Source organism: Phoenix dactylifera, unplaced genomic scaffold (genome assembly GCF_009389715.1).
Source record: "Phoenix dactylifera cultivar Barhee BC4 unplaced genomic scaffold, palm_55x_up_171113_PBpolish2nd_filt_p 001920F, whole genome shotgun sequence".
Classification (NCBI taxonomy): domain Eukaryota; kingdom Viridiplantae; phylum Streptophyta; class Magnoliopsida; order Arecales; family Arecaceae; genus Phoenix; species Phoenix dactylifera.
Genome location: NW_024069206.1, coordinates 1 through 16,989, shown reverse-complemented (window position 1 = coordinate 16,989; position 16,989 = coordinate 1). Strand labels below are relative to the sequence as shown.

At 47.1% G+C, this 16,989-nt stretch overlaps 2 protein-coding genes and 1 long non-coding RNA gene across 3 annotated transcripts; all 3 read left to right on the top strand.

The window, feature by feature from the left end:
• The first annotated feature begins 3,569 nt into the window (after window positions 1-3,569).
• Window positions 3,570-4,027, top strand: LOC108511875. Its single transcript, XR_001880337.2, has 2 exons — window positions 3,570-3,701; window positions 3,812-4,027. It is a non-coding gene; the product is annotated as an uncharacterized LOC108511875 (long non-coding RNA).
• Window positions 4,028-7,685: 3,658 nt separating this feature from the next.
• On the top strand, window positions 7,686-8,349 carry LOC120109226 (probable pectinesterase/pectinesterase inhibitor 25). The gene has a single exon (XM_039122970.1). The coding sequence runs from the start codon at window positions 7,765-7,767 to the stop codon at window positions 8,347-8,349; it is 585 nt and encodes a 194-aa protein (XP_038978898.1). The 5' UTR covers window positions 7,686-7,764.
• A 354-nt stretch (window positions 8,350-8,703) lies between these two features.
• LOC120109229 (probable pectinesterase/pectinesterase inhibitor 25) lies at window positions 8,704-10,962 on the top strand. Its single transcript, XM_039122973.1, is given in 5 exon segments — window positions 8,704-9,058; window positions 9,060-9,150; window positions 10,214-10,336; window positions 10,339-10,499; window positions 10,501-10,962. Coding segments are annotated over 5 exon segments (999 nt in total). The 5' UTR covers window positions 8,704-8,839; the 3' UTR covers window positions 10,906-10,962.
• The last annotated feature ends 6,027 nt before the right edge of the window (window positions 10,963-16,989 follow it).

The window sequence follows — 16,989 nt, the reverse complement described above, 5'->3', positions numbered from 1 at the left end:
AAATCTCAGGCCATTCACGGCAACTAGTTGACTCACTCAGCTCCATCCAGTCACCCACGGCAACTCATTAATTCACACGATTACGCCCAATCATGACGATAACTCATTAATTCGGCCCAATCACATCATAGATAACCCTATATCCCCCCTATAAAAGGGGAACTTCTTCCTCTTGAAGGGGATTCTGATTTTTTAGACTCCGGCACATAGACTCTTTCTCTTTTTCTCCACTAAAGCCCCTTCTGACTTAAGCATCGGAGGGCCGGCGCTGGAAACTCCGGCCACCGGCTTTTTTGCAGGTCCCCGGAGGACACAGCCCGCCGACGTACCGCCCGCACCGGAGCTCCCCCTTCTCAGCCAGTGGTCACCCCTGGGTCCAATTTCCAGCAACAGTTTTAAATCCCATAATTTCTTAATTCTCATATTTTTTTAGATCGCAACGAGTCACCAAAGGCTAGCAATATTGATCATTTTCACAAGTTTTGGCCCATTATTACGGCCTGATATCAAAGTTGATTTTTTTTTTTAATACAACGAACGACTCACATAACTCTAATATAAATACATCCAAAAAAATCAGAAAAAAGCAAATCTTAAAACGCACGAGGCAGGCTCCGCCTCACCAGTTCACTGGACCTCACCCGAGTGATCCGCCACAAAGGAAGCCATCTCAATCTACGACTCCATTCGTCTTCTTGTAAACATGCTGGAGAGCATCCTACCAGACTTGGTTGTAGGCTCTCTCCATGTCAAAGCTTCACCACTATGAGGCTTTGTCGATATGGTGCATGCTGCAAATCAAACATCATCTCTTCGGTGATCGAAACATTATGTGTAATGTTTTGACCCCCCACAAAGACTCTCTGCTCCAGGCTAATGTGACATGCAATAACAGCTTCATCCTGCCAACCATGATCTTCGCCATTGCCTTGTAGAGAGTGGTGCACGGGCTGATCGGTCGAAAGTGGCTAGGCTCTAATGCATTCTAGCGCTTCGGGATTAGAGTGATGTAGGTCTGCTTCCAAACATCCGGCGAAGCGGTTGTACTGAAGAAAAGTTGGGCTGGCTCCATGACCTGTCTCTGGATAATGCTCCAGTATCTCCTAAAGAAGAACGGAAGAATGCCATCCGGCCTCGAGGCTTTATCCTCCACCATGGCCCAGAAGGCCCCCCAAACCTCGATCTCCGAGATAGGCTCAATAAGGCCATCATTCTCCTTCATCCTGACCCTTGTATCTGGGAGAGGAAAATCAAAAGCAACCTTCCAATATCGACTCTTAGTCCATTTGGATCTGAAGAAATTGAACATCACCCATCTGATCTCGCCTTCCTCCTCCACTCTCCCCCCAGTCTCATTTCTCAAGGATCGGACCAAGTTCCTCTATATCTTGATGATGGTAGACTGATGGAAGAATCTAGTATTTCCGTTTCCCTCCCTGATCTACTGAATCGTGGACTTCTGCCGCCAGAAGACCTTCTATTGACGTAGAAGAGAATAGTGCATTGCCAGCTTCCCCGAAGTTCGGCTAGCTCATTTGCTGACACACTTCCACTTATATCCTTCCTTCCCTAAAGGTCAACAATAGACCCTTCTACCTCATCCAGACGCCTATAGATATCACCCATGACCTTCTGGTTCCATCGCAGCAGCCTCCGCTTAGTGAGCTCCAACTTGCAGGTTACCGTATGCATGGCATCCTCCGCATTGGGACCCTTCAAGCTCGATGGACAATATTCCAGGATTGTGAGTAAGATAGCCATAACTTTTTGAAGCGAAAAGTGTTGTGGTGACTAATACTGGTGACAGTGCTAATCAACATCGGGCAATGATCCGAAGCAATACGAAGAAGGTGACGAACCTGATAGGCGAAAAAACATTGGATCCATTTCACTATGGCTAGGATCCTATCGATCCTCTCCTATACTCTGGCACTACATATTCAGTTGTTGCACTAAGTAAAATCTCAGCCCGGAGAAGCCAAAGTCCACCAACTCATTGGCTCTAATGAATTCTCGAAACTCCCTTCTCTCAAATTTGTCGTAGTAGGCCTTGTGACCTCTCTTCTCTAAGAGCTCCTATATATAGTTAAAATCACCAGCAACTAAGCTCGGAATCCCCTGACCAATAAGGTTAGTCACCTAGCTCCAAACGGTCCTCCTCAATCTATAGTTAGTGCTAGCATACCCACCCAACAAGATCCAAGGATATCCATTAGGCTCAGAAATCAACATTACAACTTATTGATGGCATTTGTAGAAGACATCTACTGCCCCCCCCCCCCCAAGAGGCTACCTCCAAAAAGATGCATCTCATAAAGAAAGTAGATATCTGGGTCATGTGCTTGAATCAGTCTTCTAAATGAAAAGATAAAAATAGGGCTTGCTGCCCCTTTTACAGTTTCAAACTAGAATCTTCATTCCTCACCGAGCTCCTCTGTACGTACAATGGGCCACCATTTCTTGTTCCCCGTCGGCCACCGTCTCACCCCCCACCCTCGGGGAACTCAAATTGAAGCCGTTGCCGTCCACTTTTTTTGCAAGCCAATCGGTAGCAGACTTCTTATCAATCTGATACTGAAGCTTTTTATAAAAAATCATCTGTTTTGCCAACCAGACTTGTTATCAAGTCACTCATATGTAAACTAACCATCCGGGCCAAAAGTTTCATTTTCTATACAATTGGGTTTTATGCTAAGATTGATAAGTAGCAGGGGGCAAAATCGTTTTCATGATAGAATAGTCGATAAAAAGGCACATATTAGCTGTAAAAAGATGCAATGATCGGTCTTCATTGAGGTTAGCCAAATACCAAATTATCGTACATTTCGTACCCTGTGGTAAAAGGTCATTCGCAAGCGTGCCAGCTAAAGACCACGTTTCTACATAACATTACCATCTTTCAAGTATTCAGATCGACATGACAAGTGACCCCCAGGAGTGGAGGAGTTCCATGGGATCATCATCACAATTAAATATAGGATGAGCCGAAGAGACCTTTTTGTTGTCATTTTAAATCAAATGTACCCATCTAATGTTTAAAACCTATACCTGAAAGGTACCAAGCTATAGTGAGCGATTGGACATGAAAAATAGATCGATATAGAGACAGCCACCCATTAATTTATGAGATTAACCTATGTATATCAGAAGGCGAATAGAGCAGCAGAGTGGATTTGTGCCACTAAGCTTCCTTCTTCATTATTTTATTTTATTTTTTTTTGACTTGGCAGACTGTACCCATGTAAGAGCTTAATAAAATATCATTTTTTACTAAAAAAAAATACCAAGTCATACGAAAGCTTGTTGCTTTTTAGGTCAATAAAGAAATTTTGGCGTCGGTAGGCTAGAGCTTGATCCTTGGGTCTATTATGTAAATTCCAAGCGAGACTCAGCCTATATTTGATTGCTGTAAGAACAGAGATTCATCTAATTGAAAACGTTAAAAATTATACAAGGGTCGGAACCATTTGCTTGTGCGTGCAAGTTTTCTGCATACTTGGGCTGGACCAGTTGTGAGATAGATAAATGATTGCCGTTGCCACTGAGAATCGATATAACCGAGGCACCGAGCAGAAGAGGACGTGGAGGGATTGACGATCAATTGCTCTAGCTGTGCAAATTGGCGATGTGCCTGAAATAGTGTCGGGAGGCTGGGGTTGTGCCCGACGGACCCTCCAACATCTTGGTCATAATGATTCTCGGTAAGAAGGGCTCTCACAATCTCCTCTATTTTCTAAGAGTTGCTCTGACTTAGGCATCGAAAGATTCTAGACACTCTGATAAGAGAACTTTTTCTTTTTTGTTGTTGCAGGCTGAACCCAACGTTAGTCCAAAGCACCGAGCACGATCCTGGCCTCCCGACACTGGTTCAAGCATGTTGCCAAGTCATGCAGCGATCCCTCTCGCTCGGTGCCCCGATCGATTCTCAACGGCAACAATTGCCTCTATAAGAAGTGTCAACTTTTGTGTTTTGAGCATTCCTCATCGGCAATTGTATTAGTAAAACTACTGTTTATCTTCTTCCTTCGCCCTTCTCTCCAAAAAATTTTTGGGTTTCATCTAGCTATGGCCAAGTTTTTAATATATCATTAAGGAAGGAGCCATCCTTAGAGTAGAGAGGTGGTGTTCCGTCCCGTCCAATTCCCAATTCGTTTCATAGTAGTCGGACCGTGAGATTGGGCTACCAGTATTTAAGCCCTGTTTGTGGCCCATTGCTTCCACGTTCTTTCAGATTGGGCTTATAGTATTTGGGCTCCTATTATCGTTAAGCTTGGAGCAAACCGTGCAAATGTCGACCCACACAAAACTATGATTGCATGTCCATGGAATGCCTAAACAATTCTTAAACCACAATTTTTTATCTAACAAAATTAGAATTAAATAATAAAATGTTTCTTTCTTCTTTGATGGTGAAATGGAGGAAGCTACATACTTCCCCCACTCTATTTATAAGTGTGAATATATACAAGAGAGGTAGGAAGTTAGTACAAGATATGTAGCATCAATTCATTTGCACAAGGGGAGAAAGGTAACTAACTCTCAAGTGCTTGATCTTCTCTCATCACATAAGTTCCACCAATGTTGGAATGTTTGGCAGGATCTTGTGAAGGGTTGCATTAATGGAACATTTCTCTTCTAGAAAAATTTCTGCATTTCTGTCCAACCATATATGCAAATACATTGTAATAATGATCTGATCTCATGCTCTTCGTAAGAAAGATTTTATCTTTCAATGGTGCGACATCGTCCAAAGGTCTAGAAGGTTTGCCGGCCAACATTTTAGTTTAAGGTGTAGCTTCCAAGCAAACCAAACGCTTCTCGCAAATGGACATCTAATATAAGCGTGCAATGATTTCGAAGTTTGCAGCGCATGCTGGATAACCCAAGCTAACACCCTTACCTATGTGAAGTTTGTTCTTCAATGGAAGCCAGTGAAAAATTTTTAGCTTCCCCCACTCTATTTATAAAATATAATATTATATATATATGCATATAAGTTTGTTTCAAGATTGTAAATAGTAATGTTATAATTATTATAATGGCCTTTGTAACACATAATTTAGCATACAATTAATTATCCATTTAAAGATAAACAATGCATCTTATTTTCACTTGTTCCTTGTTCTAAATAAAATAATAGTTTTTCAAAGTTTAGTTTTTTAAAATTAAATTTCTCCAATGGTCAAAAAAAACTTATTTTTATTCCATAAAAATGAATGGAATGATATAGCTATTATTTTTCCTTATTACCCGTTATTTTCTATTATAATGCTGTTATAATAATTATTCTTTTCCTATAAAAAGTTTGAAACGCTATTGAGGTAAATAACAGCTGTTTTAACCATTATAAAGATCAATAATGGCTTTAACCGGGTTGACATTACATAATATTAAATGCACATTTAGACCTCATTGTGTATGTATTTATGTACATATATATCGTTTTGTTAGGAATATTGAGTGGGGTCACGATTGGCCAATGTTCTTTATCAGGCCTAACATTCAAAATCAGGCTGATGGAGTTCAGTTTTGAGACATGAATCTAATTTGGTAAAAGGTATCTTTTTTGGAAGAATGTGCTAAAAAGTCTTGTGAAATTGAAAAAATGAGAGACAACTACTTGCAGCTTAGTGGTGGGGTCTAGCGTCGGTCACTCGTCAACCACACCGATATGTTCCTCTTTGCTCCTTTGGCGTCGGTCCTTTGATGTTGTGCCTTGACCGAATTAAGGTAACGCCGGCTGATTTGGAATGATGACACTTGTGACTCCTTCTAATTCCAAGTTCTACTTGGCTAAAAATGGAGGATGAATTCTTCCTTAGAACCTTAGGCAATCTCTGCAATCGAAGACAACTCAATGAAGTGAAGAAGACAACAATTGGTTGCTTTTGATTCCACTAATAAAAACAAATTATAAATAATCTAAGGAGGGAGTGGTATCCCAATCTTAGCCTAATCTAAGGAGAGTTGATTTACCCAACCTTAGCCTAAGTCCCCTTGGACCGAATTAGGCACTATGCCTACCAGGCCTATGCGGCCGAGCACATTTAAAGTGGCTAATATAATGGATTGATAAAAAGACCTCTAAACTCTCCTCACTTAGGCTTATATAGGCCTTTACATTGCATGAGAGAATGCCATGCGTTTGCTGTAATTTTATCTTCTTCAGGGCTGGATAATTGTTGGCAACCGATGCAAACCTTGCTCTTCGGATGGCTGTTGAGATGGCATGGTTGCCATTAAGTTGCTATTTGGTTTGGCTGGTGGTTCTTGGAGTTGCCTTAGCTGTGGCTGTGGCCTGCGGATTGGCTGTTGGCAGTTGGTCGGCAGTTTCCTGCTGTTGGTTGGCACTGGAAACTTGGGCGTTGGCGTCTGGGCATTAGACACCTGGGCATTTGGGTGCTTGGGCGCCGGGGCGCTGGGCGGCTGGACACTGGACACCTGGGGTGATGGGCGTCTGGGCACTGGACACTTGGGCGCTGGATAGCTAGGCGCGCTTGGTCGGGGCGGGCCGCGCAGCGCGCCTGGCTCGGGCGGGGCCGCGCGCGCGCCTGCGTCGGGCGAGCGGACGCCTGCTCCATGTGCGCGCACTTGCTGCGCGCCCGTTCCTTGGCGCATGCGCGCGCCGGCCTGGCCTGATGGCGCCAAGGCTGCGCGTTCCTTCCTTGCACGTGCAGGCGCCGGCCGGGACCTGAGGCACCCCGGCCGTGCGCAGGGGGGCTGCTTGCTGCGCACTTCTTCCAGGCATGCGCGTGCGGTCTGTTGGCTGCGCGCCTAAACCTGTGTGTGCACTCGGTCTGCTGGCTGTGCGCTTGCTCCATGCCGTGGGCGCGTGGGCTGGTGGCCGTACGCCTGTTGCCTTTATGCGCGCTCAGTCTTCTGGCCGAGTGCCTGCTCCTTGCTTGGGCGCGGCCAAGGCCGCGCACGCTGTGCGGTGGCATGTGGTGCCCGAATGGCTCGGGCGTCCATGGCATTGGGCATCGCCCATGCCAAACTCCTGCGCGCGGCCAAAGGCCGCGCGCACAGGGCTAGCGCGTGCCGAGCCCAATGCCGTTGGATCCGAATGATTCTCGCCTGGCCGCGCGCACAGGGCTAGCGCGTGCCGAGCCCAATGCCGTTGGATCCGAATGATTCTCGCCAAGCCTTGGGTGAGATTTGGCTTCACAAGAAATAAGAAAAAGTGGCTAATCTAGATTGACATCAAGTGGGCATTTGGCGAGGTTGGTTGGGCACTTGGCGAGGTTGGACTTAACTTAGCCTCCGCCTTGGCTTCTTGTTGATGTAGCCTTCCATGGTCACCATTAAGGAAGGAATTTGAGGAACCTCACCACCTAGCAAGCTTTTCTTCTCTCTTCATTTCATTTTTGTCAGGTAACTCGCACTAGTAAATAAAGGGAAACTCACTTTTTTTTTCCTCTTTTTTTTTGTATTTTAACTCACTCTAGTAAATGCTACTCCCATTACAACCACCTATCCCACTTCTCCCATTATAGATCTTTGCTTTTAAGCAGCACTCTAAAAATTAAACCCTCCCAACAACCTCACCCACGCACAGTAAAAATATTTATTGATCCCTTCGCTCTCCATTCCATCTCAGAAACCTCCATTCGGCCACCTTGCACTTTGTCGAACATTTTCATGACTCATATCTATCTCACGCGCTTTCTCCTCCTCGTATATATAGCCCATTCTAGTCCCCTAGCCGACTCACACCTCACCGTCTTTCGTCAACCCCTCCTATCGGCTAAGAGAACACGTGTCGCAATGTGCTTAACCCCGGCCTTCTTCCTCCTCCTCCTCCACACGGCGGCCGTCGCCGCTCCGTCTCCCTCCGTCTCCACCGCCGCCGCGTGCAAGTCCTCCCTCTATCCCAAGCTCTGCCGCGCCGTCCTCGCGCCATTACGGCTTCCCTCCAAGCCCTACGAGTACGGCCGGTTCTCCGTCAAGCAGGCGCTAAAGCGTGCCGGCCGGACCTCCAAGCTCCTCGACCACTACCTCGCCGGAGGCGGAGACTGGGGGAGGGGCGTCGGCGGCGGAGCCCTCGAGGATTGCCGACAGCTGAATGGCCTCAACTTGGAGTACCTCGAAACCGTCGAAGCCGAGCTCGGCCCGGGCGAGTCGGTCCTCAACCCGGCCGGGGCGGACCGGGTCCGGGCTCTGATGAGCGCCGTGCGTCACCAACCAGCAGGACCTGCTTCGACGGCCTCGAAGCTTCCAGAATCTTCCCCGAGCTCCGCGGCCGCCTTCTCCGACGAGACCCGGGTCTACGGCGTCTCGCTCGAGCTAGTCAGCGCCGCGCTGGGACCGGACCGTCGTGAACCGGTCCGAGTCCGACTCGCTCCCAGGTGAGGACCGAGCCCTATAAAAGTGTGTGCGTAGACAGTCTCGTGTTCGGTGCATGCACCGTCGTCTTGTGGGGCCGGCCACGCGTGGTCGCGCCGTTACACAAGTCGATGTCGGTGGGTCCCACTGCGAGTTACGCGTGGCAAGAGAAAGCCGCCGGTTTATTTGGTGTCATTCCATCCGCCGACTCGGTTCTCTCGCCCATCATCGACTCGGTCAATAGGAATCAACGGTCCTGATTCGATTAAATGCAATGCAGTGGAAGCCGCGTGAATCACGATACCTTCCCCTCCTTTCTGAACCGAAAGGGACGTTTCAGCTCATGTATTCTGCCGGAAGGACGTTCCATTTCCTTTTCTTTTTAACATCCAGTCTTTGATTAAGCGGCATTAAGTGACTATTTTAATTATTTCTAATCGGCAAGTTTAATGCTTGTTTTTGACTGGTGTTAGCAGTGCAAAATGATGCTAGCTCGCCGCCCTTTGGTTTGCCGGCGATGGGACGGAATCTTGTGCATTGGGAGAACGGCGAGGTGGTGCCGATAAACCAGTCGGTGACGGTGGCTACCGACGGGAGTGGGAATTTCTCAGCGATCGCAGACGCCGTCGCCTTCGCTCCGAATGATACGTCGATAGAGGATGGGTATTTCGCGATCCGTATCGGCGAAGGAGTGTTCGAGGAGAACGTGGTCGTGGGAAAGAGAAAGAAGAACCTGAATACTGATCGGCGCCGGGAACAATCGGACGGTGGTCACGGGGAACCGGAGCGTCGCCGACGGGTGGACGACCTTCAAATCGGCAACTTTTGGTGAGTACTTAGATGCGTCAAAAAAAATTTAAGAAACAAGGTCAAAATGGTCAAAATGGACGCTCGTTGTTTTTGGAGTTAAAGCTTGCTCAGGCCATTAGGTTTTTAGTCTGACTGGCTGGTCGGGGGCGGATTTGATAACTATAGTTAAGTTTATATGCCCTCTAGTGGAATTTTTATTTCCTTTTAGAGTAATAAAGAGAGTTAGATATCGGAAAGAAAGCGATCATGGGAAATAGCTGAATCTTCAAGCTATCTACGTCATACACATCCTATCCTAACGTGGAGCTCAGGGCTCGTTTGGTTCGCAGGAAAAGAAAGAGAAAAAGTGTGGTCAAACAGAAAAATAATGAAATGGCTCTTGTTTGGTTAGAGTTTTCAAAAGTGAGATCTGAAAAAGTTGCATTTCCATGGAAATATGATTCCCACATTTCATGGGAAAATCTTTTCCATGAGAAACATGGGAAATTTACTTTTCCATGAGACGAAAATCACTCCATTTTTATTTTTTTCCAAAAAGACCCTTCAGCATTAAAGAATCATTAAAGAGGCATTAAAGACCTAATTTTATTAAGGGTATAATAGAAATATACATAACTTTTTCCAAGAAAGTGGATGGTCAACCAAATTAAGTACTTTAGAAATATGTCACTTTTTCATGATCAACCAAACATGCCAAAAAATACTTTTCTATGCATTCTTTTCCTACAAATCTGCTTCCCAGAAATCATATTCCTAAGAGGAAAAAATGCTTCCTGCGAACCAAACGAGTCCTAAAAATTTTGTAGCCACTTACTATGGTTTTAATTAAATAAGCGTTTCAAAATAAAGATTTCTAAACTGTTTGATGCATTAATTTTGCAAAATTTTCATGCCTTATTTGTCAAGGGCTTAATTAAAAGTATGAATTATGCCTTACTTGATTTCAACTGACTCTAAAACTTATGCATCGAATTCCGGTTCATAATAACTGCTTAATTTTCTGCCATTCTTCATATATAACTGCTATTTTTATCTCCTATTAAATTCGGTGCATCAACCCAAGAAATTCCACGTAATGCAGCCGTGCATGGCGATCGATTCATAGCCATCAACATCACCTTCGAGAACACAGCCGGGCCGGAGAAGCACCAGGCGGTGGCCGTCCGGAACAGCGCCGACCTCTCGAGCTTCTACCGCTGCAGCTTCTGGGCTACCAGGACACCCTCTACGCTCACTCCCTCCGCCAGTTCTACCGCGACTGCGACGTCTACGGCACCGTCGACTTCATCTTCGGCAACGCCGCCTCCGTCTTCCAGAACTGCAACATCTACGCTCGCAAGCCCCTCCCTGACCAGGCCAACGCCATAAACCGCGCAGGGCCGCACCTGCCCAAACCAAACCACCGGCATCTCCATCCACAACTGCACCATCCGAGCTGCGCCGGACCTCGAAGCTGACCTCAACTCCACCAAGATATTCCTCGGCCGGCCGTGGAAGGAGTACTCGCGGACGGTCTACATGCAGTCCTCCATCGATCGGGCGATCGATCCTCTTGGATGGATGGAGTGGAACGGGACCTTCGCGCTGAGCACGTTGTACTACGGGGAGTTTGAGAATTACGGGCCGGGGGCGAACACTAGTGGCAGGGTGCAGTGGCCGGGTTATCACCTCATGAATGCTTCGGAAGCTCTGAATTTTACCGTTTATAACTTTACCATGGGAGATGCTTGGTTGTCTGCCACTGCCATTCCTTACTCTGGAGGGCTGCTGTAGCTCTGGAGTCGTTTAGTTGAGCAATTAGTATTGATTTTTGTTCGGGTTTATAGGGGATTCTGATCTGATTGTTGTGTAAATTTTTTTTTTTCGTATATATGATGCATATCTGAAGAAAAGTTATACTTGTAATAGACGTGAATAAAGTTCGAAATTGTTTGTGCCTGTCTTTTTTATCCGGGATTGGAGGATGAAGAAAGCTCTGTTTGCATGCTGTTCGTTGGCCTCCTTGGTATGAAGGTCATGAGTTAGTGCAGTCCATGGTCTGCTCAACTTGATTTATGTTTTAAATGAACTCGGTCAGGCAAAAAAATAGATTTTAACATGATTTGAACTCTAACACGACCTGCCATGAAACAATGAGAGGTGTGGATTTCAACTTCTGAATGGCAATTCTCAAAAGTAAGTGTACAAAACGGCCAGCCAATTGCAAAGATCGCAATTCAAGCAATGCAGAAATAGAAAGGACGCCCTTTTTTTTGTTGTGTGATTGATGGGGAGGCGAAGCCACTCAATTTTATCAAGACGAATTATGTAAAGCGCAGGCAATGCTAAGGAGTGCATAATATAGGCCATGGGACAACAATCTGACTGAAAAACATAAAAGCTGGAAAAGAGAACGGGAGGTCACAGAACATCTGAAACAGAGCATCAAGACTTGTTGAATATATCCTAAGTTTACAAAAGTTCTAAAAAGGTCGATTTAGGATACCAGTTCAAGGTCTATATCGACTTAGGACACCAATTGTATATTAGCCTAATTAATTATTGTAGGATACCAGTTCAAGTCTAAATTGGTTTACTCTATTATATATATCTTTTGTAACCTCAAGGAAAGGAGTATCCTAGAGAAATAGGGAAGCTTCTTCTAAACAAAGACATAGGTCGGCAGCCGGGTTACACCTGTAGAGGTTCAGAGAAGGATTATTGCAGTAGAAAAACATCAGAGACAAGTTTTTCAGAGAGAAGGGCAATGCAAGTATCAAGTTTGATCGTCGGCCGTGGAAGAGAATGAGATTGGAAATCCAAGAGGCATTAGCCTCACAAGACCAAAAGATGGAAACAAAAGCAGTATGATGAACTGGTGGCAGAAGAACCTCACAATAAAAACAAAGTAGTACCATTAGCCCACAACAAAGCCCACAACCTAGCAAAGAAGACAGGGCTCGTATCAAAGGATTGGTCTTGAAGGCTGGCAGAGTGTCATCTTCGCAAAAATATCTTGTCAGGTTCAACCCTTCCCCTGCTATTCCTTACTCTCGTCCAGAACCTTAATTTGCACATCCTCAATGTCTTCATCATTGCCTCCATCTCCAGGACCAATCGTCAAAGAAGTGATCACTTTTCCTCCTCCAAGCGTCCACTTAAAACCAGATAGAATCTAGGAGCCCATTGACATTAAAGAAAAATTTAACCTTAAGCAAATTAATTAGATTGAAGCCCCTTGGAGAACTGCCCGTGTAGAAAGAGATATTAGTTTTTTTTATTTTTTTGGTTACATAAGAGATATTAGCTTGTCGAGACTTGGATTGGTTGTAACAAATAATATAGCTACTTGTTTTTTAACTAGGAGCCACAGAAATACTTTCACTTGAAGCAAAGAGAAACCTTTTCACAAAAGCCTTGCAAAAGGCCCCCACGTAGACCTCCATGATTAAGGCACTATAGAATAAATGACAAAGATGGCACCTTTTTTAGGGCCATCACCAGGTCCTTCTCTTTGTAGGCAATGGGGGTGAGGAGATTCTCTAAACCAGAGGACAGAGACAATAATGTTTTGGTAAAGACACTTCTAACACAACTACCAATTCATTTAGCAGAATAATATTGATTTTAACACTTGAGTGAACAAGTATTAATATAACTTTACATTATATATCTATTTTACTATATAATGCCAACTTCTTTAAAGTACCGCTGTTGTAGACAATGACTGACCATCAACCTTTCCCTCCCCCGCCGAGCAATTTTGGTGAGCATGCGGCTTTTAACCATACAGTCAATGATTCAAGTCCTTGCTTGATCAAAAATTAATAATTGTTATTTTACTATGGTCATGGCATTTATTAGTATAGTTTTTAGTAAAATTAATGAATCACAGTGTCACATACTAGTTGTAACTAAATAGCAATTCCCATGATTCCTGATCATCTTGAACTTTATACTTAATGCTACTTATTTAAGAATAATGCACAAAGGAAGATTGGTTATGCTAGTATTTTTCTTGTTCTTCTTATTGTTTGTTTTATTCGAAACTATATCAGCCATAGATAGATGCAAGTAAGTTAGATATTCAGCTAAATTTATCTTTCTTTTAATGAAATATTTGATAACTTTGTGACTTACTAATTTCTTTGTAGAGAAATGTTGATTAAAAACTTACTTTTTCTTTTTTTGAGAATGGAGAATGTAGAATAAAAGCATGATTTGGTAATTTCGTTTGATGTCCAAACAATCTGATTTCTTATGGACCACACCTACCACCAAGGGAGTGTTTTTAGTTTTATTCTACTTGTTATTCCATCTATAATAGATATTTTTGTTCTTTAGCAATTATCAAAGTATGTCTTTCAGTGGTTTTGAAAAGTGGTGTTGCTGGAAATTGGACCCGGAGGCCACCGTGAAGCCGGGAAGGAGGAGCTCCGCTGCTACAGGGGGCGGACGGCGGTGCGCCGGCCGGCTGCGTCCTCCACCGTGGGGCGTGGGTGCGTGCCCTGCAAGAAAAACCGGTGGCCGGGCTCCCCGGCGCCGGCCCTCCGATGCCTAAGTCAGAGGGGCCAGTATGTGGAGAGAGCAGGGAAGAGAGTATGTGGAGAAGACACAGAGGATATTTGGATAAGATCCAGAAGATGAAGGGGATGATGTCATCAATTGTGTCTGTGCTTCCTTCCACCCAGTCCAGGAGGGTTCAGTTTCGAGGAGTTTTTTTGTTGGGGTCCCTCCTTTTTCCCCCAGGTTTCTTTTATAGAAGGATTTTTGTTACCTGGGAGGTGACAGGAGGTTTGTCCTGTTTTGTAATAATTGGGCACGATTTGGCCCATTAATGGCGTAGTGGCGAACGAGACCGAATCAGACCGGAACCAGGGAGTTGTCACGGTCGATCGGGCCTGTTGGAGTTTGGAACCGCCGGACGGTGGGCCGGGCCTGGGGTCCGTGGATGGTAAGTGCATTTATTACCGAATGAACCGGCGGTCAGGTAGAGCCATACGCTCTGATGGTTCAGTGATCCGGAGATCGTCTTGGGCCGTGTTCATTAAATGACTGAGTGCATCAGAGACTTGAGGGAGTCTCATGCATTAATGGCAGGTCGTGCCGAATGCCTGCGGAGATCTTATGCCTTGATGGCTTGGAGATAGCGGCAGGTTGCAAACTGTAGAAGTTGTCAAGTCCCTTGGACTTTAGGCGGAGGTTGAACATTTAGTTAAGGCATCGGCTCGGTAGGGGTGCCGAGCCGAGCTGGTCGCCCAATGGGGCGCCCTGTGGCGGGGCTGCTTGAGTACTCCTGGTCGGCGCCCTTCAGGCGAGCACCTTCTAACAGAGCGCCTCTATTTGGCGCTTTGTCTTTGGTCGGCACTTTCTAGTTCGAGCGCTTCTCTGATCGGCGTCCTCTGGTCGGCTCTTTTTAGCCGAGCATCCCTACTTTGATTTTTGGCTGGGCGCCTCTTCTTGGCGCTCTCTCTGGTCGGCGCCCCTTAGTCGAGCACCTCCCTGGGCGGCACCCTTTGGCCGAGCAGCTCTCTGGTCGGTGCTCTTTGGTCGAGCGCCTCCGTGGCGGTATGACTTGGGGTTTTTCCCCCAACACTACCCCCCGACTTCCGAGTTCCAGTTGGCTACCAGCTGGAGTGCGGGAAGTAGCTTTAGTTGGGGCATTACGAATTCCGAAAATTTCGATTTACTGCGCGTTTTGAATTATCGGAAGCTTCGAGGTGCCTTTAATAGGCGGCATCTCTTCTTTCCGAAAAGCCTCATTATTGAGACACCTTTTGCGAAGCGTCCTCGCGTCGTGGGCTCATGATGGGGCCGCACGATCTTCGATTGCGGACGCCTTTCCGCACAATCCGATGGGGCGCTTCGATGTTCGAAGCGCTAGCCCTAATTAAATGCGTCGTTCTGTCTTTTAGACCGACACGTGTTATCATCTAACCGGGACGCAGCGTTTTTCGCTGATCCGGGCCGTTGGGGAGGTCTATATAAACTCTCCCCGGCCCCCTGTCCTCTTTCTATTGCTTTCTGCTTCCAGCTTCCTATTCTTCCAATCTTCCTCAGACCGAAGTCCCTTTTCTCCGGCATCTTCCCCAGGTCCCCCTTCTTTTTGATTTCTCTCTCTTGCAATGGGTTCTTTGCCTAGTGAAGTAGTGTCCACCATGAGTGTCCTGGAGGTCGAGATGACCGAAGAGTGGTTTTTTCCCTCTTCACGGGTTCCGTTTGGAACCCGCCAGGCGAAGGGATCGGATAACCGATCCTCCGGTAGGCCGGATCGGAGTGCACTCAGAGTCACTCTGGGCCGGCCTCCGATTTCCTCTTCACAGCTTCGTGAATGAGTTGCTGGCGGTATGCCAGTTGGTTCCGGCGCAACTCACTCCGAATGCCTGGAGGACAGTGATGGGCTTCCTGTCACTGTGTTACTGCAGGGGATTCCTACCTCTGTCAACATCTTCCGGCGACTTTTTATTTTTAAGTCGAATCCGGAGACGGGGAGTGGCTCTACATCGCCCTTCGGGCGGGTCGGCCACTCTTTCATGGTGCCCCCTCATCCATTCATGGCTGGAAGGAGAAATTCTTCTTTCTGCTCTGAACGTCCTGGGGGTTTGACCCCAGGTAGAGGCCGGCCCAGCTTAAGTCCATCAACAGGCCCCCCCAGCTTTCTCCGCGTGAGCAGGAGATCCTTGACACCATCCGCAGCCTTGGGGACGGATTTTGCTGAACGGCCTCATTAGCGAGGACGCTCTGGTGAACGTGGGCCTGAGCTCGGCACGTCCTCAGGGTAAGGATAGTTACAGCAACCTTTTATTTCCTTATTGTTCTAATGTTCTAATTTTGTTCGTCTTTGCAGACATCGCAAAGATGGTGACGAAAAGCGAAGTTCTTTACGCCCGCTTCCAGAAGAGAGCGGCCGAGCTCTCGGGAGAGCCACCGAGCCGAGAAAGAAGCAAAAGGTCTCGGCAACCTCGACTCCCTCGGCGGCAGCGGTGGCCGAGGCGGGTCCTTCCCGCCCTGCGCATCCCGAGGCGGGGCCTTCTCGCCCCGCTGACTCCGAGGCGGGTCCTTCTCAGCCCGCGCGCCCTGAGGCTGATCGGAGAGAGGGCGCGGGTTCCGAGGGCTCGGGCTCCAGAGGAGCCCCGATGGCGCCCCCATGCCCGGCGCCCTTGGCGCAGATCCCTGGTCAGCAGGACGCTCCAGTTGCCGACCAGGGAGGAGTTCAGCGGGTCCCGTGCTTGCACGCCCCGCTATAGTTGTGCGGCGGTCAGATCAGCCGCTCGTCCGACCCCAGCCCCCTAGCTCCGAACCGGGGGCAGTCAGGGAGCTTCAGGGTCGGCTCTACCTAGGCCAGCGATGCTGGCCTTCCGGGCCCATCGGGCTCGGGGGACGGGTGCCCCTTGCACCCACCTGGTCGGTGTTCGAGGTGATTCAGCCCTCGAAAACCCTCGAGTAGCGCTGGAGGTATTCCGGGTCGCGCTGCTCCCAGCCGACCGGGCAATGATGCAGTCCATGAGCTATAATGCTTTCATGGACTATACCCGCTGCAACGCCGTCCGGGTAAGTAAAATCTTCCACTTGTGTAATCCGTATAGATTTTCTACTAGTGGCGCCTTATGTTTTTCTTTTCGTCTCTTTTACAGCATTTGCACGAGACAGAGATGCTGATGCACCTAGTCCAAGAATACCGGGAGAAAGCCCGGAGGTGCCAGCGCAGTTACGAGGAGGCCCAGAAGAGGTACATGGCCGCCGAGGCGAAGTACCAGGCCTCCGAGGAGAAATACCAGCCTCTGAGGCCGAACGACAGGTGTTCCAAGGAAAGGTCGGAGCATCGATGAAAAGATTCGAGCTCTGACCGCTGAGCTCGATGAAGAGAAGGGCGCGCAC

Bases quoted from the DNA above. Each gene is read 5' to 3' on its own strand.
- LOC120109226 (XM_039122970.1), top strand. From the start codon at position 7,765: ATGTGCTTAACCCCGGCCTTCTTCCTCCTCCTCCTCCACACGGCGGCC.